Source organism: Pogoniulus pusillus, chromosome 20 (genome assembly GCF_015220805.1).
Source record: "Pogoniulus pusillus isolate bPogPus1 chromosome 20, bPogPus1.pri, whole genome shotgun sequence".
Classification (NCBI taxonomy): Eukaryota; Metazoa; Chordata; class Aves; order Piciformes; family Lybiidae; genus Pogoniulus; species Pogoniulus pusillus.
The window spans coordinates 19,749,431-19,771,632 of record NC_087283.1 but is presented as its reverse complement, the minus strand read 5'-3'; the positions used below and the strand labels follow the sequence as shown (position 1 = coordinate 19,771,632).

General features: G+C 53.5%; 1 protein-coding gene across 4 annotated transcripts in view; it reads left to right on the top strand.

Moving 5' to 3' along the window:
• Positions 1-8,067: 8,067 nt before the first annotated feature.
• PHAF1 (phagosome assembly factor 1) overlaps positions 8,068-22,202 on the top strand; it is a 51,397-nt gene continuing 37,262 nt past the window's right edge. For 2 of the 4 annotated variants that reach the window (XM_064160475.1, XM_064160476.1), the window contains exons 1-2: positions 8,401-8,582; positions 15,581-15,663. In XM_064160475.1, the coding sequence (XP_064016545.1) occupies positions 8,519-8,582; positions 15,581-15,663 (147 nt within the window). In that variant the 5' untranslated portion in view covers positions 8,401-8,518. Of the gene's footprint in view, positions 8,101-8,400; positions 8,583-15,580; positions 15,664-22,202 lie in introns of those variants that run through there. The other 2 variants (XR_010306097.1, XR_010306098.1) reach the window with 2 other exon arrangements.

The following is a 22,202-nucleotide window of genomic DNA, read 5'->3' as shown; positions in this document are numbered from 1 at the left end:
CCAGCCCTTGCCTGGGGGCTGGCCAGGGGCTGGTCGTGGCTCTCCCACAGCCTGGGGTACCTGGGGGGAAATGTTGAATCTGCTGCCTCATGGAGGAGTTGTAACAGATGTGCCTTGCTTAACTCTGTCTGCTCAAGTAACCCTAAGAATGTTGCCTCCTAGAATCCTACAGGTTGGAAAAAGATGATGGAATCATAGAATGGTGTAAGGACCTCTGGAGATTGAACCCCCACTGCTAGAGCAGGGGCACCCACAGCAGCTCGCCCAGGATCCCAGTGTCCCGTGGTTTGAAACTGGAGCAGGAAGGACGTCAGGAGGAAGTTCTGTACTAGGTGGGTTGCCAGAAATATGGTAGAGGCTCCATTCCTGGAGACATTCAAGGGCAGACTTGATGGGCAGGGATCTGCTGGAGAGAGTCTAGCAGAGGGCTATGTGGATGATCAGGGGACTGGAGCACTGCCTCCCTGGGCAACCCAGTCCAGGCTCTCACCACTCATGCTCGACAACTTCCTCCTCACCTCCAGGCTAAATCCACCCACCTCCAGCTTTGCTCTGTTCCTCCCCCTCCTGCCACTCCCTCACAGCTTCAAAAATCCTTCCCTAGTTTTTTTGTAGCCCCCTTCAGATCCTGGAAGGCCACAAGAAGGTCCCCTGGGAGCCTCCTCTGCTGCAGCCTGCACAACCCCAACTCTTTCAGGCTGTGCTCACAGCAGAGCTGCTGCAGCCTCTCAGCATCCTCCTGGCCCTGCCCTGGACACTCTACAGCATCTCCACAGCCCTCTTGTCCCAGGGGCTCCAGCACTGGATGCAGGACTCCAGGTGGGCTCTCAGCAGAGGGGGAGAATCCCCTCCCTGGCCCTGCTGCCCACACTTCTGCTGCTGCAGCCCAGGCTCTGCTTGGCTTTCTGGGGTGCAAGTGCACACTGCTGGCTCCTGCTGAGCTTCTCCTCCAGCAGCACCCCCAAGTGCCTCTCTTCAGGGCTACTCTCCAGCCTGGCACTGCCCAGCCTGGATTGGTGCTTGGCATTGCCTCCACCCAGCTGCAGGACCTTGCACTTGGCCTTGTTGAAGCTCCTGAGGTTGGCTTGTGCCCACCTCTGCAGCCTGCCCAGGTCCCTCTGGACCTCTTGAAGTCACACAGTCCCTTTCTAAGGTGGGAGAATCCAGATTGCTAACTGCCATGTCACAGAGTGCTCAAAGCCTGGACAAGCAGGGTGTTGAGTCTCTCCTGAAGGAGCCAGCAGCCGTCAGCTGTCCTGCTTGGGGCTTCTGATCACCCCTGAACGATGGAAGTGAAACTGGGGGTGAAACCAGCAGCTCTTCTGTCCCTGCAGCTCTGTGGTGCTCTGTCTTCTTCAGGTTCTTCCTTCTTGAAGGCAAGGGCTGGGAAGTGAGATGGAGATCTCTGGAACTTCCTGGCCTGCCAGGATCTTGCCAGGGCTTGTGTGGTTGTTTATCTTGGTGTTCAGGGCCTCCCCTCTGTGACAGAGCTGCTTAGGAACCCACCCTGCCCGCAGAGCAGCAGGGGCAATTTCTGCAGTTGCCTTGTTTCATTGCTGCCATTTCCAATGCAAATAAGAGAAGGAGACTTGGGGTGAGAAGCTCCAGCAGAGCATTTGCATAGGCAACGTTTCCCATAGCTCATTTGCCTGACGTCCTGTCTTGGTGCCACCGAATGTAAATCCCAGGGCATGCATATTCATCAGCTGCTGGCAGCTGCTGGGGCTCCAAGTGACTATTCCACAGCTTGCTCAACTGCAGGCTGAGATCAGGCAACTGCTGAGGGGCCTAGAACACAAGCCCTGTGAGACCTCAGCTCCAGCCTTCGGTTTGGGGCTCCCCAGTTTCAGAGGGACAGGGATCTGCTGGTGAGGGTCCAGCAGAGGGCTACCAGGATGATGAGGGGACTGCAGCACTGCCTGGTTAGGAGAGGCTGAGGGACCTGGGGCTGTTTAATCTGGGGAAGAGAAGACTGAGAGGGGATTTAGTACATGGTTATAAACACCTGAGGGCTGGAAGGTGTTGAAGTACTGGAAGTTGTCCACAGGAGGGCGACAAAGCTGTGAGGGGCCTGGAGCACAGCCCTGAGAGGAGAGGCTGAGGGAGCTGGGGGGGTGCAGCCTGCAGCAGAGGAGGCTCAGGGCAGAGCTCATTGAAGGGAGGCTGTAGCCAGGTGGGCTTGGGCTCTGCTGCCAGGCAGCCAGCAACAGAAGGAGACACAGTCTCAGGTTGTGCCAAGGCAGGTCTAGGCTGGCTGTTAGGAGGAAGTTGTTGGCAGAGAGAGTGATTGGCATTGGAATGGGCTGCTCAGGGAGGTGGTGGAGTTGCTGTCCTTGGAGTTGTTGAAGCCAAGCCTGGCTGGGGCACTTAGTGCCATGGTCTGGTTGACTGGCCAGGGCTGGGTGCTAGGTTGGCCTGGCTGAGCTTGGAGGGCTCTTCCAGCCTGGTTGATTCTAACTGCTGGAGCTGCCTTTGGCTCAGCTTTTAAAGCTCAGGAGTGAAGGGAACGATGTGGAAGAGTTAAATGCTGCCTTGGCTGCTGCTGTCACTCTGCAGTGGTGGCTGTGGAATCACAGAAGGGTTTGGGTTGGAAGGGACCATCGAAGCTTATCCAGTCCAACCCCACTGCAGTCGGCAGGGACAGTTGCTACTACAACAGGTTGCTCAGAGCCACAACTTGACCTGGCATGGTTCCAGGGATGGGACATCTCCCACCTCTCTGGGCAACCTGGGCCAAGCTCTCACCACCCTCAGTGTCAAACATTTCTTCTGCTTGGGCTAAACCTCCCTCTTTCAGTTCAAACCCATCACCCTGTATCTTGGCACAGCAGGCCCTGCTAAAAGGTTTGTCTCCAGCTTCCTCAATAGCCCCTTCCTGGCAGTGCTGGCCCTGGGCAGGAGCAGCTCAGCAGATGCTCCCACACAGAGAAAGAGGACAGATCCTCTTTGTGCTTCTGCTTTCAGTTCTGCTCTGCAGACTGCATTTGGTGTCTGAGCACTGGGACCTGCTGTTGGTGGGCTCGTGGGGTGCATGAGTCCCCAAAACCACCAACCCCACTAAAGTGCCTTAGTTACCAGCTGGTAACTAGCATGGGGGCTGTGGCTCACCCACTGCTTCTGCATCCAGGGCAGGACATGCTGATAGGACCATGGGGCACCACACTGCCAAGCAGGACCAGAGCACCAGTACAGGCTGGGAGGTGACTGCTGGAGAGCAGCCCCAAGGAGAGGGACCTGGGAGTGCTGGGGGAGAACATCCATGGCACAGCAATGTGCCCTGGGGGCCAACAAGGCCAATGTGGTCCTGGGGTGTATTAAGCAGAGTGTGTCCAGCAGATCAAGAGAGGTTCTCCTTCCCCTCTACTCTGCCCTGCTGAGATCTCTTCTTAAATCTGCCTTCAGTTCTGGGCTCCTTACTTTCAGAGGGGCAGGGATCTGCTGGAGAGGGTCCAGCAGAGGGCTACGAGGATGATGAGGGGACTGCAGCACTGCCTGATGAGGAGAGGCTGAGGGACCTGGGGCTGCTTAGTCTGAACAGGAGAAAACTGAGAAGGGATTTAATCAATGTTTATAAACACCTGAGGGCTGGGGGTCAGGAGGAGGGGACAGGCTCTGCTCACTGCTCCCTGGGATAGGACAAGGAGCAATGGATGGAAGCTTCAGCACAGGAGGCTCCATCACAGCACAAGGGGGAACTTCTTTACTGTAAGGGTCCCAGAGCCCTGGCACAGGCTGCCCAGAGAGGCTGTGGGGTCTCCTTCTCAGGAGCCTTTCAAGGCCTGTCTGGATGTGTTCCTCTGTGATCTGTGTGCAGAGTTCTACACTTCGACCACAACAACCCCAAGCAGCACTACAGGCTGGGGACAGAGTGGCTAAGAGCAGCCAGGCAGAGAGGGACCTGGGGGTGCTGGGAGAGAGGAGCTGAGCAGCAGAGCCAATGGCATCCTGGGCTGGCTCAGGAGCAGTGTGGGCAGCAGGACAAGGGAGGTTCTTGTGCCCCTGTGCTCAGCACTGCTCAGGACACCCCTGGAGTGCTGTGTTTGGTTCTGAGCTCCTCAATTGCAGAGAGAAGTTGCAGTACTGGAAGGTGTCCACAGGAGGGCGACAAAGCTGTGAGGGGCCTGGAGCACAGCCCTGAGAGGAGAGGCTGAGGGAGCTGGGGGGGTGCAGCCTGCAGCAGAGGAGGCTCAGGGCAGAGCTCATTGAAGGGAGGCTGTAGCCAGGTGGGCTTGGGCTCTGCTGCCAGGCAAGCAGCAACAGAAGAAGGGGACAGGCTCTGCTCACTGCTCCCTGGGATAGGACAAGCAGCAATGGATGGAAGCTGCAGCACAGGAGGTTCCAGCTCAACACCAGGGGGAACTTCTTTACTGTAAGGGTCCCAGAGCCCTGGCACAGGCTGCCCAGAGAGGTTGTGGAGTCTCCTTCTCTGGAGCCTTTCAAGGCCTGTCTGGATGTGTTCCTGGGTGACCTGAGCTTGGTTGTGTGGTCCTGCTCTGGCAGGGGGGTTGAACTCGATGATTTCCTTGGGTCCCTTCCAACCCCTGGCATCCTGTGAGCCCTGTGCTGCCACCCCTCCAAGCTTTTGGCTGTGGGATAAATCACAGAGTTGACAAACTCTGGAGAGGTAGGACAGACCCCACCCAGCGAGCTGGGATGCACCATCCCGGAGAGCCTCCGTGCTGAGCTTGGGAGCGGAGGCAGAGCTCCCTTTGTCCTGCAGCCAGGAGAGCTGTAAACGCTGCCGGGAGACTTTCCTGACTGCAGACTGAAAGCTTTCCAGCAGCACATGCACCTCCAGAGGAAACCAGAGCAACTTCAGAGCGGTACAGCAAATTCCTCTTCCCCAGCCGAGCAGGGCTGCCAAGCCCGGGGGCTGTTCCCAGTGCCTCCGGAGGCAGCCGCAGGGCAGATGCCCTTCCAGGCAGGATTCGCGTCGCTGTGAGATCTCATCGGGAGAGGGCAGCTCGGCCTCACTCTAAGCTGCTGCTGCTGCCTCCAACCCTCCTGCTCCCTTCGGAGCCTCCTGCTAGCTTCTACATTCACGCATCCCCCCCCTCTTCTCTGGATGGGTTGGATTGCAAAGCCCAGCTCTTCTCCACCACCATCTCCCTGCAGGGCTGTGGCATGTAGGACAGCCAGGTAAAAAGCCAGGAGGCTTTTCTTGGCCAGGAGGGCTCAATGCTGGCTCAGGGGAACTTGTTGTCCACCAGCACTCCCAAGTCCTTCTCCCAGCAGGTCCCCCCTCACCCATGCTGGCACAGAGGAGGTTTCCACTCCAGGTGCAGGACCCTATGTGTGCTCCTGTTGAACCTCATGAGGTTTCCCTCTGTCCACCTCTCCAACCTGTCCAACTCCCTGAACGGCAGCACAGCCTGGCAGGTGTCAGGCCTGTGTCATCAGCAAATGCTCCACCTGGCCCTTCACCCAGATCACTGACGAAGATGTTGAACAATATTGGTCCCATCACTGAGTGCATGCCAGGGGAAAGCAGGTGCTGGGGTGTGCTCCATGCCCTATTAAATAAAGAGGGCACACAAGACTCCTGCTAGGGTATTTCTTCCCTCAAGTCCACCCCTCATGGATGCCACCAGCTATACATCTATGTGGTGGGCTGGAGAGCTCATGATGGAGGATCAGCCTGTGATCCTGGGGGAAGAAAGGTTGGTTCCTTTTCTTTTTTGAGCCAATGAAGAGGTGTCAGAGGGCTGGAAGGAAGGGGGGGAAATGGCAGCACCTCTGAGCCTTTCAGCATATTAAGATGTCACAGTGCTTTAAGAAGGAAAGAAAACTCCCCAGCCAGCAAGGCATGAATAACAAAGAGAGCAACGTGCAGCTGACTTCAAGGGAAAGCTCATGTCCCTGGGGCTTGCTCTGTGCAGTGTGCCTTCAAATCCTGCCCTGCTCTGTCACCTGAGAGATGAGAGAAGGGAGGTGTTAGAGCAGAGCCTGGCAGAGGTCCTGCCTGGCAACGTGACTGGGATGTCTGGCTGGCTGCTCTGAGTCTCCCTGCCAGGGGTGCTCTGCCTGTGGAGAAGGAGCTGGGGCAGCTCCTGTGGGTGTTTGTGTACGTTCTGGAAGTGAAAAGGGTTGCTCAAAGCTTGTCTTTGGAGCTGGGGTGGAGGCAGGGTCGCCACAGGATCACAGGATGTTAAGGGTTGGAAGGGACCTGCAGAGATCACCAAGTCCAGCTCCCCCGCCAGAGCAGGACCATAATCTAGGGCATAATTGTGGCCTCCTCTGCACCCTCTCCATCCTGCACACACCGGGGTTTGGAGAGCAGCTTGCCAGCAGTCTGGGGGGGAGGGAGAAGTCCCTTTCCCCCAGCGCCCCCGGCCGGCAGGAGCACCCGGGGGGGACGGGAGGCTGGCAGCGGGGAGGAGCTGCCCTGGGAAACCCAGCAGGACCTCTGGGCTTCTCTCCCTTTGTACCGGGAGACACCCAAACCTCCCTGCTTAGCTGCACGAAAGGCTTGCTTCAGCCGTGTCTGCTGTCCGTGAGGGGTACCCTGTGTGGTGGAGACTCCGCACAGTGCTGCTGTGCACACAGCATGGGGCATGTGGGCAGCACAAGGACCACGGAGTCAAACCAGCAGCAAGCATCACACCACCCAGGGGGCAGGAGCTGGGTGTTGCCCAAGAAGAGGCTCTGGAGCAAAGCTGGAGGTGGATAGGCTCAGGCTGGACGTGAGGAGGAAGTTCTTCAGCAGGAGAGTGGTGAGACCCTGGAATGGGCTGCCCAGGGAGGTGGTTGAGGCCCCATGGCTGGAGGTGTTTGAGGCCAGGCTGGCTGAGGCTGTGGCCAGCCTGATCTAGGGTAGGGTGTCCTTGCCTAAGCAGGGGGGTTGGAACTGGCTGCTCCTTGTGATCCCTTCCAACCCTGACTGATTCTATGATTCTATGCTACCAGCCTCAAATAAGCATACAGGGGGGAAAAAAAAATACATCTTCCTCCATTCTTTACCCCTCCCAAAGCCTCGACCTGCCAGCAGGAGGAATTCCAGCTCATTCCAAAGCTGCTGGACCCTTCTGACTGCCCACCAGTTGTGCAGCCCTAGTCCAGCAGATGTGTCACTTCACACACACATGCTTTTGCCCATGGTCCTTCTCCTCTGCTTTTAGTTCTCTGCTTGTGCTGGGCAGTGCTTGACCTGGTACTGTTCAGCTTGGATCAAGTTTTCACCATAGAAGTGGCTGCTGGTCTGAGGTGGGGGCGGTCAAGGCAGCGGCAAGCAGCACCTCAGGAGGGCTCTGCTACCCTCATTCATCGTGTGGATGCCAACTGCTTGCACCTGAGGTCTCCTGGGGTTTTCTGGGGCTGAGCAAAGCAGGCTCGTGGCTGGTGGCCACCATGCCAGAGGAGAAGTGGGGCTTTTTTGGGTGGCAGCACCCCTGTTTTCACAGTCTCCACATGGCAGGGGTTGGGAGGGACCTCTGGAGGTCATCGAATCCAACCCCCCTGCCAGAGCAGGTTCACCTAAGGCAGATCACACAGCAGCCTCGAACGTCTCCAGGGATAGAGCCTCCACCACCTCTCCGGGCAGCCTGCTGCAGCATCCTCGGCGTAAAGAAGCTCTTCCTCCTCACGTTTCCATGGAGCTTCCCAAGCTCAGCTTCAAGGCTTTTTGTTTTCTCAAGGACCACTGCACAGCAAATGACCTCACTGAGTCACTCCTGAGCTTGCCCTGGTAGCACTACTCGTGCCACTGACTACCTTCTCCTTAACCCTCCTCTGGACTGGAAAAACTGGGTGCAGCCAGGTCGGCTGGGCTTTCGTTTGGCTTTTTTCTGCCTTCATCCTGAGCCTGCAGTGCCGGGTTGTGACACGGCGTAATTAGTCCCTGCCTTGCGGGTCTGACACTCTCCTGGCCACCAGCACCGAGAGCGGCGAGGGCGCGGCCGCACCCACCCCCCCAGGGCTGCCGGGAGCCTGCAGGGGCGGGAATCGAACCTGCGGCTCGCCCCTCCCCAGCGCGGCTCCTTCTCCCCTGAGCCACGGGCGGGGGGCGGTGCGCGGCGGCGCCGCTCCGCCCAGCCCCGCCCCGCCCCGCGCGGCCTCGCCTGACGGCAGCTGCAAAGCACTTTTTCAGCAGCCGCAAGTGAGGTGAGTGGCGCCCGCAGCGCGGGGGGAGGGGTGCAGCCCCCCGCGCCCTCTGCCGCCGCCGCCGCCGCCTGCCCTCTGCGCTGGGGCCCAGCAGCGCCGCACCGGTGCCTCCTGCCCCCCGGAAGGCGCAGCGGCTGCCGCGCTCGGGGCCCGGCCCGGGCAGGGCGGGCGGCGGCAGCGGGGCCGTGAGGCGGGGAGAGGGGGCTGGCTGTTGTGGCGGCGGTGCCCGCGGTTCCCCAGCTCCGTTCGACGCGGCGGGGCCCGGCGGTGACTCAGCGCTGTGCCCCGGGGAGGGGCTGGGGGTGGTGCTGGGGGGTCGGGGTGCAAGCTGCGAGCTGCTCTCCTGCTTCCCTCAGAGCCGCGGCGGAGCCCCGGTGACCTGCCGTGCCAGCCCGCGGCCTCCGCGCTACCTGAGCCAATGCTAGATCTGGAGGTGGTGCCCGAGCGCTCTCTGGGGAACGAGCAATGGGAGTTCACCTTGGGTAAGTGTGTGCCTGCGTGTGCCGCCCCGCAGCCTGCCTGCCTGCCCCGGGCTCTGCGTGAGGGGCTGGGGGGGGGGCGGGTTCTGGGCCGGCGTTCGTAAAGTTTCTCTCAGGGCTCTCAGTGGGTTGCAAGAGTGAAAGGGGGAGAGAGAGAGAGAGACAAAGCTCACTCCTCTCTGTCCATTAAAATGCTAACGGATGGACTCTAAGGGTTGCATGGTCTCATCCTGAGCTTCTGCGTGCCGAGTTGTGCTTTGTTTACCAGCTCCTTCGTTTCCTTTGCCTCTTTCGCCTTGTTTTGTTTTGCTTTGCCATCTCGGGTTCGTTGTTGCTTAAATGCCCTCCGTGGATGTGCTGGTTGTCACCTGAATGTGTGTCAGCCGATGCCAGCAGCAGCTCTAACCGATCCTTGGCACGGATACTGTGCTTTCTGGTTTTGGTACAAATCCTTCCTGCATGTGAGCTGAGTTTCACAATTTCTTTGTGTCGTTGCCAGGTTGTGACATTGTAGTGCAGGGAGTACGCTCTGGAGAGGCTTTCTGAGGCGTGGATAAGGAGTATTTCTCCCCTTCATGATTTGTGCTTTCCTCTCTGGGAGAGTCCCATCCCTGCTGGCCATTGCCTTGTTTACTGCCACGGGAAAGACCTTTTCCTCCGGGTGGTGGGAATGTGTCGGGTCCCTTCAAGAGCTGGTGTGGGCTCTTCAGCCGGCCCCTGTTGGCAAGTGGTGGCCCTCAGGACTCTGAGAAGCTCTGTGGCTGTTGGGGTTTCTGAGTGATTGTTCGACATCGCCACGCTGGGCTCTCTCTCTCAAGAGTTTTCCGCCCTCGCTGTCGCTTTGTCTGAAGCACAGTTAATGGTAGTAGCAGTTTGGGTAATGTAAACAGCTCTGCCTGGCAGCCCTCTGTATCTGCCGGCACTTGAGTTGCACTTCTGTCGCCTCTGGCAGCGAGGGGACGGACTGTTCCTTAAAGAACATTGTGACACAGCTGCCACGAACTTGGATGACACTAGAGGAGTGGTGCTGTGACCTGGAGTTGTTTGTGTGAACCCCTTCAGACACAAAGGGCTCTTCATGCTGCCGTGGCTGTGGGAGTCAAGTACGAGCGACTCTTGGAGGCTAATTATAGTTCCTCGGGTCCCACCCTTTGAAATCTCGGTGATCTCCTTGTACCGCTACCGTGCGACTGCACCCTCAGCCCTGCGTGACCTTCTGCCATCCTTTAGTGCCTGTGTTACCCAAATTGAGAAGCAAGCTGGATTTATACACCCTGCCAGTCTGCATAAGTACCTAGTACCAGCTTCCCTCTTCTGCTCTCCTCACGAAAAGCAGGGAGAATGATTTTAATTCCCCCCCCCCCGCCCAAAGAAGCCCGCGGATGCAGTCTCCTGGTTCCAGTGGCGATCTGTGCCTCTCTGTGTACACACAGAGGGAGAGATGCCGGAGGGAGGGCACTGGGCTGCAAGGCTTGGAGTAAACATAGCCCCCACGTGATGTGGCTGATGTATAATTAGCATGACCTGCTGCTCCGGAGCAGGAGCCTGGAGAGGTGTGGAGATCCTTCCCTTCAGCCGCGCTCCTGCTGCGGGGCGGACACGGTCCCTGCTGCTGGAGCTGGGTTTGGCTGTGTTGCTGGTGGCGAGGCTGGGAGTGCTGGTGCAGATGGGATCCTGGCTGCCAGCGGGGTTTGTTTAGCTCTGCTCCGAGCAGGGCTAATGGCAGTATTCCTGAACTGCTGCTGACTCTGGCTTCCAGTATTGTGCCCACAACGGAGATGACTGAGGGGAAATGCCAGGAAAATCTTTTACATGAGTTTCTGGATTCTGTTTCTGGCTCCAGCCTTGACTCACCGTGTGACCAGAGCACAAAAAAATTTAACTGGAGCTGAGTTTTGTCCTCAATCATGTACCTGTGTCACTGCCCCTCTTGGGCTATGTTCCTGCTGCTTTGAAAGAGAACAATTAAGTACTCATTCTGTAGTGCCTATAGCTGTGTTATTAGCCTCTGAGATGTGTAATTTCTAAGGCATACTTTCTTTTCTCTTGCTTTTTATACTTTCTTTACCTGCTAAACTTCCCTTCCCCTTACATAATTTGGTACAATTCATCTCCTCTTGGATTTTCTTGTAGCCTCTTACTCTCTTGTCAATAAAGTGAGATTTAGGGAGTGTTTATTCACTCCTCTACCACTGTGACCCTCAAGACACAGTCTTAGCATAGACTAAATCTTCAAGCCATGTTGTTCATGACCATTGTATGTGAGAGGAGGGCCTTGAGCCACTTGTACCACTCCAGCATTTAGAAAAGGGAGATGTTTGTGATGGACAAGTCCTAGCAATGATCTTTGTGGGGATTGAGTGACTGCTGTGCTGGAAACCGTGTTGGCTTCCCCCTTCTCCTCCTGACTGATGAGCAGGGGATAAAAGAATTCTTTGTTTTCCTCTTTGACTGCAAAGGCTGACAGATGTTGAGGAAAAGGGGGTGTTGTGTGTGTGAGAAGGGTGGAGAAAAATAACCCCATTCCTTAGTCCTCCTCTGGTGCTCTGCTGATGGAGGCAGAGGGAGGATGCTCCTCCACACATGTTTGAGATGCTGTGTACTGCTACTGGAGACCTTAAGTTGCTCATTGTAGCTTTGCTTTTGTGTTGAAATCAGCTTCATTCTCAGTGGCTGAAAACTGAACGAAATTAGTCCATGTCCACTTGGTTGCAGCTGGCTTTGCTCTGAGTAAAGCAGTCACATGAGCCAGCTGTTTGCACACTTAGCCACCCCAAATTGCATCAGTTTACATCAGGCTACAAGCTGAACTTGGTGTTTGTGCACAGTTTGTGTGGGCTTTTTTAAACCACCGAAACCTTAGCCTGCCCATTGGGGTATAGATGCTGTCAGCTGGCTTTGCTTCAGCCTTTGCTGCTTGTTTGGACTCAAAGATCTCCAGAGGTCCCTCCCAGCCCCTAACATCTTGTGATGGTCTTATTTGTTGGGGTCTCCTAAAATGAGTGGCTTTTAAAAGCACAAAGCCCACTTTCAAGCATCTTTGCTTTTTGTTTTGGAATCATTGTGTGTCCTGGGTTAAGAGATGTGAAAAACCTCTCACAGCAGCATCTTTGATCTTGGCTTCTGGCTGCTATTGATGTGTCTGTTCCATTCTGAAAATATGAGCTGATACAACACAACTCTCTTTGGAAAGCTCAGCACTTGGGCTGCAAAGCAGCTGCCATTTCCTAGGTACTAGGAAACAGGGCTGCTGTATTGCATGGCTCTGCATGTTAATGTCATTAACCTTGTTCGACTAATTCTTAGATCATCTCCTGCTGTAGAATTGCAGCCTGCAAAAAAAATGAACTTAGAATCATAGAATCGACCAGGCTGGAAGAGAGCTCCAAGCTCAGCCAGGCCAACCTAGCACCCAGCCCTAGCCAATCAACCAGACCATGGCACTAAGTGCCCCAGCCAGGCTTTGCTTCAACACCTCTAAGGATGGTGACTCCACCACCTCTCTTGGCAGCCCATTCCAATGCCAATCACTCTCTCTGCCAACAACTTCCTCCTAACAGCCAGCCTAGACCTGCCTTGGCACAACCTGAGGCTGTGTCCCCTTCTTCTGTTGCTGGCTGCCTGGCAGCAGAGCCCAACCCCACCTGGCTACAACCTCCCTTCAGTGAGCTCTGCCCTGAGGCTCCTCTGCTGCAGGCTGCACCCCCCCAGCTCCCTCAGCCTCTCCTCTCAGGGCTGTGCTCCAGGCCCCTCACAGCTTTGTCGCCCTCCTGTGGACACCTTCCAATACTGCAACTTCTCTCTGCAATTGAGGAGCCCAGAACTGGACACAGCACTCCAGGGGTGGCCTGAGCAGTGCTGAGCCCAGGGGCAGAAGAACCTCCCTTGTGCTGCTGCCCACACTGCTCCTGAGCCAGCCCAGGATGCCAGTAGCTCTGCTGCCCACCTGTGTGCTGGCTCATCTTTAGCTCCTCTCTCCCAGCACCCCCAGGTCCATCTCTGCCTGGCTGCTCTCAGCCGCTCTGTTCCCAGCCTGTTGTGCTGCTTGGGGTTGTTGTGGCCAAAATGTAGACCCCTGCACTTGGCCTTGTTCAGTCTCATCCCCTTGGCCTCTGCCCACCCACCCAGCCTGGCCAGGTCCCTCTGCAGGGCTCTCCTACCTTTCAACAGCTTCACACCTGCTCCTAGCTTGGTGTCATCTGCAAACATACTGATGCTGGACTCAATCTCCTGGTCCAGATCATCAGTGAAGATATAGAACAGGACTGTGCCCAGCACTGATCCCTGGGGCACACCACTATGACAGCTGCCAGCTGGATGTGGCACCATTCACCACCACTCTCTGGGCCTGGCCTTCAAGCCAGTTCTTGACCCACATCAGAGTGAATCTGTCCAAGCCACAAGGGTTGTTGACTATATCCTGGTTTGAGCAGGCTGATATGAAAAACAGCTTGACAGCAACAGTTGTATATAGTGCTTATAAGTGGAATCACTGTGGTTCTGATTTAGAAAGCCTTTTCCCAAACATTGATTCCTGATGACAGGAAATCTGCAGTGTATGAGCATAAGAGGCATGTAGTTTAGTGTGACAGTGGAAATGATCCCTTTTCCCCTTTCTTTATCTATTTAGTGCTGTGTTGGTGTGACATTGAAGCAGTACCCAGGGTGATCTGGGTGTATGGAATCATAGAATGGTTTAGGTTGGAAGGGACCTCAAAGCTCAGCCAGTTCCAACCCCCCCTGCCATAGGCAGGGACACCTCCCACTAGAACAGGTCGCTCAAGGCCTCATCCAACCTGGCCTTGAACACTTCCAGGCAGGGAGCATCCACAGCCTCCCTGGGCAACCTGTGCCAGTGTCTCACCACCCTCACTGCAAAGCACCCTTTCCTAACATCAAGTTTCAGTCTCCCCTCTGCCACTTTAAACCCATTCCCCCTTGTCCTGGCATTCCCAGACCTTGTCAATAGTCCCTCCCCAGCCTTCCTGCAGGCCCCCTTCAGATACTGCAAGGCCACTCCAAGGTCTCTTTGAGGCCTTCTTTGGGCTGCAGAGCCTCAACTCCTGTAGCCTGTCCTCATAGCAGAGCTGCTGCAGCCCTCTGAGCATCTTGGTGGCCTCCTCTGGACTGGCTCCAATAGTTACATGTCCTTCTTGTGCTGGGGGCTCCAGAACTGCATCCAGGACTCCAGGTGGGGTCTGAGGAGAGCAGAGCCAAGGGGCAGAATCCCCTCCCTTGCCCTGCTGCCCACACTGCTCTTGCTGCAGCCCAGCACAGGGTTGCTGTCTGGACTGCGCTCACATTGCAGGCTCCTGTTGAGCTTTTCATCAACCCAAACCCCGAGGTGTGTGTGACATTGTATATTTCTATGGAGAGAGAGGGAGGGTTAAGTTTTGTCACTTTGGTCCTGTGGCTAGTATCACAGAATTGTCAGGATTGGAAGGGACCTCTAGGATAATCTACTTCCGGCGCCCCTGCCATGGACAGGGACACCTTCCACTAGACCAGATTCAAGAGTCATATGCAGCCTGCCCTTAAAAACATCCAAGGATGGGGCTTCCACCACATCCCTATCTAAAAGGTGCTTTGGAACACCATGTGTAGTCTCAGGGGTGTACCTAGTAGCTAAAAATCTGAATGCCTGACCCATTCCCTAAATAAACTTTAAGTCCCATGGTGAGTTTTCCCAAAGACACCTTTCTTAATGTTAAAAATCCTAGACATGAAGAAGAATAGAGCAGGGAATGTAAACAGAACATGAGCTAGCCAGTCTAAATGGACTTGCAGCAATTAGGAAGGAAATGAACCTTCTCAGTTATAAGCTTCCTTAGGCTCACCTCTCTTTGGGAAAGAAGACTTAAAGTGTGATAAAAGATGGGGTGGTGTGGTGCTATTCTTTCTGCAGAATCAGCAGTTCCCTTCCACTTGCTAAAATTTATGGCTGTCAAGATAAGATGTACTGAAGGAAAAAGGTCTCAACCAAAATCAAAAGCCCTTGTTAGAGGGTTTAGTGTATTCCTTCAGTCGAACCAAACTGTTTATCACCTTTATCTTGTCTATAAACTGAGAAGATGAAGTTGCATCCTTGACACAAATGTGGTTGCAGCAGCAGCTAATGTGGCCTGTTGGGTCTGAGAAGAATCACTGCTCTGTCTCAGTGTTTCTATCTATCTGATATAGCTGCTCAGTGCTTTATACAGCTTGATAAAGAGGATGGCATAAAATGAGCTCCTGGAGCCTACTGATCATGCAGAGGAGTGCCCCATGAAATGAGCTCCAGGAGCCTACTGATCGTGCAGAGGAGTGCCCCATGAAATGAGCTCCAGGAGCCTACTGATCATGCAGAGGAGTGCCCCATGAAATGAGCTCCAGGAGCCTACTGATCATGCAGAGGAGTGCCCCATGAAATGAGCTCCAGGAGCCTACTGATCATGCAGAGGAGTGCCCCATGAAATGAGCTCCAGGAGCATACTGATTGTGCAGAGGAGTGCCCCATGAAATGAGCTCCAGGAGCCTACTGATCATGCAGAGGAGTGCCCCATGAAATGAGCTCCAGGAGCCTACTGATCATGCAGAGGAGTGCCCCATGAAATGAGCTCCAGGAGCATACTGATCATGCAGAGGAGTGCCCTCAGCACATCTGGTGGAGTTTGGTCCAGGCTGTTAGCAGACAGGCGACTCTAAGAGGGAGCAGACTGTGAATGGATTGCAGAAAGCCCTGTGCTTTTCCTGCCTGAGCTTTGCTGTTTGATTTTGTGGCTACATAACCTTTTCTTCCCTCTGTGCCTAACAAGCTGGTAGATAAACAATGACTTCTCTGTCTGTAACCCCACGTCTGTTCTGATAGCATGAGTCAAGGCGGCTTGTTTGCCGATTGCGTACCTCGCTGGTGTAACCTGCTGTTTGCTGATGACAGCTCTTGCCTCATCTGTAACCTTGCTGTTGAAAACCCCTGGAAGCTGCTCTCCCAACTGAAGAAATGTCTGGTTTTTTATCTGCAGGCATGCCCTTGGCTCAGGCTGTAGCAATCCTTCAGAAGCACTGTCGCATTATCAAAAACGTCCAGGTTCTCTACAGTGAGCAGGTGAGTGGAGTGTGGTCTGCCTGAGTTAGTGGAACACTGCAACAAGTTGATTGGGGAAGTGGTTGGGGCCTCCTTCCTGGACATACTCAGAGTAAGGCTTGACAGGGCTCTGGGCAACCTGATCTAGTTGAGGATGTCCCTGCTGACTGCAGAGGGCGTTGGACTAGATGACCTTTAGAGGTCCCTTCTAGCCCAAACCGTTCTGTGATGCTATCATCCACCTCCTTGGGTCCCAGAATGAAGGCTTTAGAGGGTCATCCTGTCACGCACTGCATGAGCTGTGGAGCTGCTTGTAGTGCAACGACACCAAATTGTTGCTGCCCCATCAGAGGTGTAGCTTATAGAACAGTTTCACATCAAGTGTAATAACCTCAGCACAGTGCAGCGATTGCCCGAGCCAAGAGCAGGATCTTGCACCTGGGTTGAGGCAATACCAAGCACAAATGCAGGCTGGGCAGGGAATGGGTAGAGAGCAGTCCAGAGGAGGAGGAGTTGGGAGTGCTGAGAATCACATATACAGAATCACAGAATGGTAGGTGTTGAAGGGGACCTCTGGAGACCATAGAGTCCAACTTCAGGGTCACCTAGCAAAGGTCAGACAGTAACACATCCAAGTGGCCTTGAAAGCCTCCAGAGAGTTAAACTCCTTCAGCTCTGGGCAGCCTGTTCCAGGGCTCCAGCACCCTCATAGTAAAGAAGTTCCTTCTCATGTTTAGATGGAACTTCCTATGTTCAAGTTTATGTCCATTACCTCTGGCCCTGTCACTAGGGACCACTGAGAAGAGTCTGGCTCCATCTTCCTGTGACCCACCCCTTAGATATCTGTAAGTATTAATACAATCCCCCTCAGCCTCCTCTTCTCTAAACAGACACAGCTTTCTCAGCCTTTCCTCATAAGCAGAGATGTTCCAGAAGCTAGCAGTGCCCTGGGCTGCATCCAGAGAAATGTGGCCAGCAGGGCAGGGAAGGGAATTCTGCTCCTTTGCTTTCCTCTGGTAAGAACCCATCTGCAGTGCTTGGGTTCAGTCTGGAGCCCCTCACACAAGAAGGATGTAGAGCTCTTGGAGTGCAGTGGAGGCCACAAAGATGATCTCAGGTCTGTAGCACCTCTCCTGTGAAGACAGGCTGAGAGAGTTGGAGCTGTTCAGCCTGGAGAAGACTCCAGGGAGACCTTAGAGCAGCCTTACAGCATTTGAAGGGGACTACAGTAGAGCAACTCCCTCGAAAGGCTTTTAGTGACAGGATAAGGAGTAGTGGCTTCTGACTGGAAGGAGCTGGATGTAGATAAGACAGGAAAAAAATCTTCCCCATGAGAGTGGTGAGGCACTGGAACAGGTTGCCCAGAGAAGTTGTGGAGGCTCTGAACTTGGAAGTGTTCAGAGCCAGGTTGGATGAGGATTTCACCAACCTGGGCTGGTGTCCCTACCCATGGCAGTGGGGCTGAAAGTAGCTGATCTCTAAGGTTCCTTCCAACCCATTCCATGACTGAAGAGCTCTGTCTGTGCAGTGTGGAGGTAGCTTTGCTTTTCCTCTAGGAAGGCAAAGGGCCTGTAATTAGCTGGGTGATTCAGTTCCAGTCTCTTCACATCATCAAGCACTGCAGTGTTTGTGAAGCACTGAATTGCTCATTACTTCCCACTTCTGTGGTTGGCTCATTGGTGATGAATCCTCTGAGAAGGCTTTCACACTTCTCTCTGGATCAGCAGTTTCACCTGCAGAGAATGGATGCAATCATTTAAATGAGCTCTAGATGGTCTAATTTTCCTTCAGAACTAAGCATTAAGTTCCTAATACATTTCCCTTCCCTCACTAAGGGGACCAGAAGTGAAACCTTTCTGCTAGGTCAAATACCATGTCTTACACCTTCACCTCTGTTGTCTGCTTTGCAAGAGAAAAGGACCTGGGGGTGCTTGTTGACAGTCAGATGAAGATGAGCCAGCAGTATGCTCAGTATCCTGGCCTGGATCTGCAGTAGTGTGACCAGCAGGAGTAGGGCAGAGGTAGTGCCCCTGTACTGGGCATTGGTGAGGCCACTCCTCCAGTACTAGGTTCAGGTTTGGACCTCTCACTCCAAGGAGGACGCTGAGGTGCTGGAGAGTGTACAGAGAAGAGCAAAAACGCTGGTGAAGGGTTGGGAGAACAGTTCTGGTGAAGAACAGCTGAGGGAACTGGGGGTGTTTGGGGGAAAAAGAGGCTGAGGAGAGACTTCATTGCTCTCTACAGCTGCCTGACAGGAGGTTGCAGTGTGGTGAGGTTGGTCTGTTCTCTCTAGGATCAAGCAATAGGAGAGGAAGTGGCCTGAAATTGTGCCAGGAGAGGCTTAGATTAGAGAGAAGGAAACAATTATTTGCTGCAGGGACTGAAACAGGCTGCCCAGAGAGGTAATGGAGTCCCCATCCCTGGAGATGTTCAAGAAATGTGTGGCCATGGCACTGTGGGACAGGGTTTAAGGGCCATGGTGGTGTTGTGTTGCTGGTGGGACGCTGTGATCTTAGAGGGCTTTTCCAGCTGAAACCATTGTATGATTCCATGAAGGAAGTGGAAGGGAACCAAAGCAGGACTCATCCAAATGTTTGTGATGAGAAGTGGGTGTTCCTCAGAAAATGATCATAGAATCAGCCAGGTTGGATGGGATCTCCAAGCTCATCTAGTCCAACCCATCACCCAGCCCTAGCCAATCAACCAGACCATGGCACTGAAGGTGTTGATGTGCTGCTCATTGCAGATCTTTCCACCAGGAGAAAGACAAAGTCTGCTCAATGTCAGTTTGTATCTGAATGTTGAGTGAGGCCTCATGGGTTTGCAGTGAGCACTAAGACTAAGGAAAGGGCTCAATTCTGGATACTTATTTCCTATAATTACATTTATCCTTTTATTTTGGGTTTCACATGATGTAGATGTAAGAGTTTTATGCTGGCTGCATTGCCAACTGAAAATGTAGCTCCTTCTACTTAATGCATGGGAGCATCTGGCTGGCAGGGAACATGTTCCTAGGGTTTTGGATGCTTTGGAGGTTTTTCAGCTTTGCTTGCCACAGGACATTCCAGAATTGTTTCTAGGTTTATTTAGATAAATTATGCCATTTCTGTTGCTCTCAGGTTTGTAGAATTGCTGAAGGGTTAGTTGTCCAGTGCTTAGAAAGGTAGGCTTGAGCAAGCTAGGACATTGCTCTGGACCCTTTACACTGGATTTTTATTCTATCTACAGGGTATAGTGGTGCTCTCCAAGCTGGAGAGCTGCCTGGTGGAAAAGGACCTGGGGATGTTGGTGCACAGCCAGCAGTGTGCCCAGATGGCCAAGAAGGCCAACAGCATCCTGGCCTGGATCAGCAATGGTGTGACCAACAGGAGTAGGGAGGTGACCATGCCCCCGTACTTATGAGACCACACCTCGAGTGCTGTGCTCAGTTTTGGTCAGCACAGTACAGGAGGGACACTGAGGTGCTGGAGCAGGCGCTGGGGAGAGGTCTTGGCAAGCATGACCTGTGAGGAGCAGCTGAGGGACCTGGGCTTGCTTAGTCTGGAGAAGAGGAGGCTGAGAGGGAACCTTATTGCCCTCTACAACTACCTAAAAGGAGGTTGTAGTGAGGCTGGAGCTGGTCTCCTGAATTACTAATGATAGGACAAGAGGAAATGGCCTCAAGTTGCATCAGGGGAGGTTTAGGTCGGCTTTTGGGAGGAAGTTCTTTCCTGAGCAGGTGGTCAGGCGCTGGAACAGGCTGCCCAGGCAGGTGGTGCAGTCCCCATCCCTGGAGGTGTTTGAAAGGAGAGTGGCTGTGGTGCTTGAGGCTATGGTCTAGTGATGAAGGATGCTGGGATGAAGGTTGGACTGGCTGATCCTGGTGCTCCTTTCCAGCCATAGCGATTCCTAGTGCTTAGATGTGCTGAGGGATTTGGTTTAGTCAAGGACTTGTCAGTGTGAAACTGATAATTGGACACAAGGAGCTTGAAGTGGTAGATTGACTTTTCCAATCTAAGAAATTCTGTGATTGTGAAATAAGTGTCAGAGTCTTTTTCCCTTCTTCCTAGCCCAACAAAAGTAGTTTTCAACTGTGGGGAACAGCTGTGCTGCTGATTGTTTTTCTGTGCACTAATCCATTTCCCATGTGCCATGCAGGGCCTGCAGCTGCCTGTGGCTGTATCCTCACCCTCCAGCAGAACATGGTGGCACAAAGAGCCACTGCTGCAATCCTTACAAGATTCCAAGCTTTATAGCAGTTTTACTATGCACAGCTTTTATCATGCTGAAGTCTACCTGAACAGACTTGGCTTTCTAAGAGGCTGATCAGATGGTGAATGTGTTGCATCTAAACTGCTGAATTTCTGATCCTGAAACTGCTGCAGTATTTCCTTTCAACGTTTTATATGACAATTAAATGCAATTAGCTCTGCCCGTGGCTCTTTTTAACTTGTCCTAAATGGGATGCCCAAAGTGGCAGTTTAAGTGGGTGCTTAATTGCCTTCATATATTTTTCCTAAGGCTCTTCCTCTGGATTTTGTCACTGAGGTTGCTTAGTGATAAGAGTTTTCCCTGCAGCTTTATATAGATTAGCAGTATAACTGCACATCTGAGTTGCTTCCTTCAGCAAGGACTCTCCTGTTGCTTCCTGGCATCATCTTTCACACTTGAGGTTCTATTTTGTGTATTAAGTCACATGAACTAAACCTGAAACTTTTCTTCCATTAGAGAATTGAGCAGCACAGAGCAGAAGCTGTTTGTTGTGCTAATTATCAAGTTTTGCCTCAGATGTTTGGTGTTGGGTTTGTGGGTTTTGTTTTTTCCCACTCACTCCAGAGTACCTACAGATTTGGAATAACCTTGTGAAAGTTCTGCTCAGAAGCCAGCAGAATGCAGAGCATATCAAAGAGTGGTTTAGGTTGGAAGGGATCTCAAAGATCATCTACTCCAACTTGCCAGCCACGGGCAGGGACACCTCTTAACTAGATTTGGCTGCTTAAGGCCTCATCCAGCCTGGCCTTGAACACCTCCATGGAGGAGGCATCCACAACCTCCTCTGGGCAACCTAACCCAGAGTCTCACCACCCTTGTGCTGAAGAGCTTCTTACTGAGATCCACTGTAAACCTACTTTTCCTCAACTTAAGACCATTGCCCTTTGTCCTGTCTCTAGACACCCTTATGGAAAGTCTCTCTGCATCCTTCTTGCAGAATCTCTTCAGGTACTGGAAGGCAGCTCTAAGGTCCCCTGGGAGTCTTCTCTAGGCTGAACAACCCCAGCTCTCCCAGCCTATCTTCATAGCAGAGGTGCTCCAACCCTTGGATCATCTTTGTGGCCTCCTCTGGACTCACTCCAACTGCTCTGTGCCCTTCCTATGCTGGGGAGAGCAGAGCTGGAGGCAGGATTGGAGGTGAGGTCTCAGCAGAGCAGAGTCAAGGGGCAGAATCCCCTCTCTTGCCCTGCCACCCACACTCCTCTGGCTGCAGGCAGTACACAGCTGCCTTCTGGGCTGCATGAGGGCACTGCTGGCTCATGGGGAGCTGCTCCTCAACCAATACCCCCAAACCCCTTTCTTCAGAGTTCCTCTCAAGCCACTCTGCACCAGCCTGGATGTGTGCCTGGAGTTGGCCCGATCCAGATGGCAGGACCTTGCACTTTGGCTTGTTGAAGCTCCCACCAGAATTCTGTTGGTATATTTAAATGCACCATCACACATGGCTTTTGCTCTGGCTGTGGCCTTTCTAAATAAGGTTTATAAGTGATTTCAAAATGAGCCTTAACAGGATCCACATTGGAGCTTTTTATCTCAGGCTTATGGCTATGTTGCAGCTTCACTTCCACATGCCATGATAAAAACTTGCCAGCAGCAGTGAAATATTGATGCCATTATGCCAGGTGCTGTGAAGATTTAATTCAGGAGACATCTTACACATCAGTTCAAGAAAGATGAGCTCAAACTGAACTTGCTTCAGGAGAGGCTACTGGAGTGATCAAGGGGAATGGGAAATCAACCTCACAGAGGACTGGAAGCCCTGTGGCTTGTTCTGACCTAGCAGTGTGAAGTCTGGGATCTGATGACTTAAATGTATGGGTTGGCAATGCATAAAAAGCATGCAGGCTGGAAGACAATGTGAGAAGGTTTAGGATGAAAATGAGCCTTCTGACAATCAAAACACAGCCCTTCCTCCAGCAGAACAAAAGGGAGGGTGACAGGCTTGTAAGATGGCTTATGAATGCAAGTCCACAAGAAGGGCTGTGTGGTGTGGTTGCCCATGTGAAAAGCCTGTATCTGCTCCAGGTGCCCCATCCCCATTCTGCCTTTTGCTGGATAACTGCTTCACACAATTCTAGGGCATGAATGTTGCTGCCTGCCTGTCCTGCAGCGTTTTTTCCTCTGAGGAGACAGCTGTGGAGGGCAGAGCTTTGTGAAGCAAGTGTGCTTTAGATGGCCTCAATTCAGCTGTTTGATGTGCACCAACTGACTGTATCTGTGGACTGTGCTGGTACAGGAGTGAGCAGCTTTCAGTGCTCCAGCAGGCTGAGGTGGCTGACAGCCTATAGAGACACCAGTGAAGCCAGTGG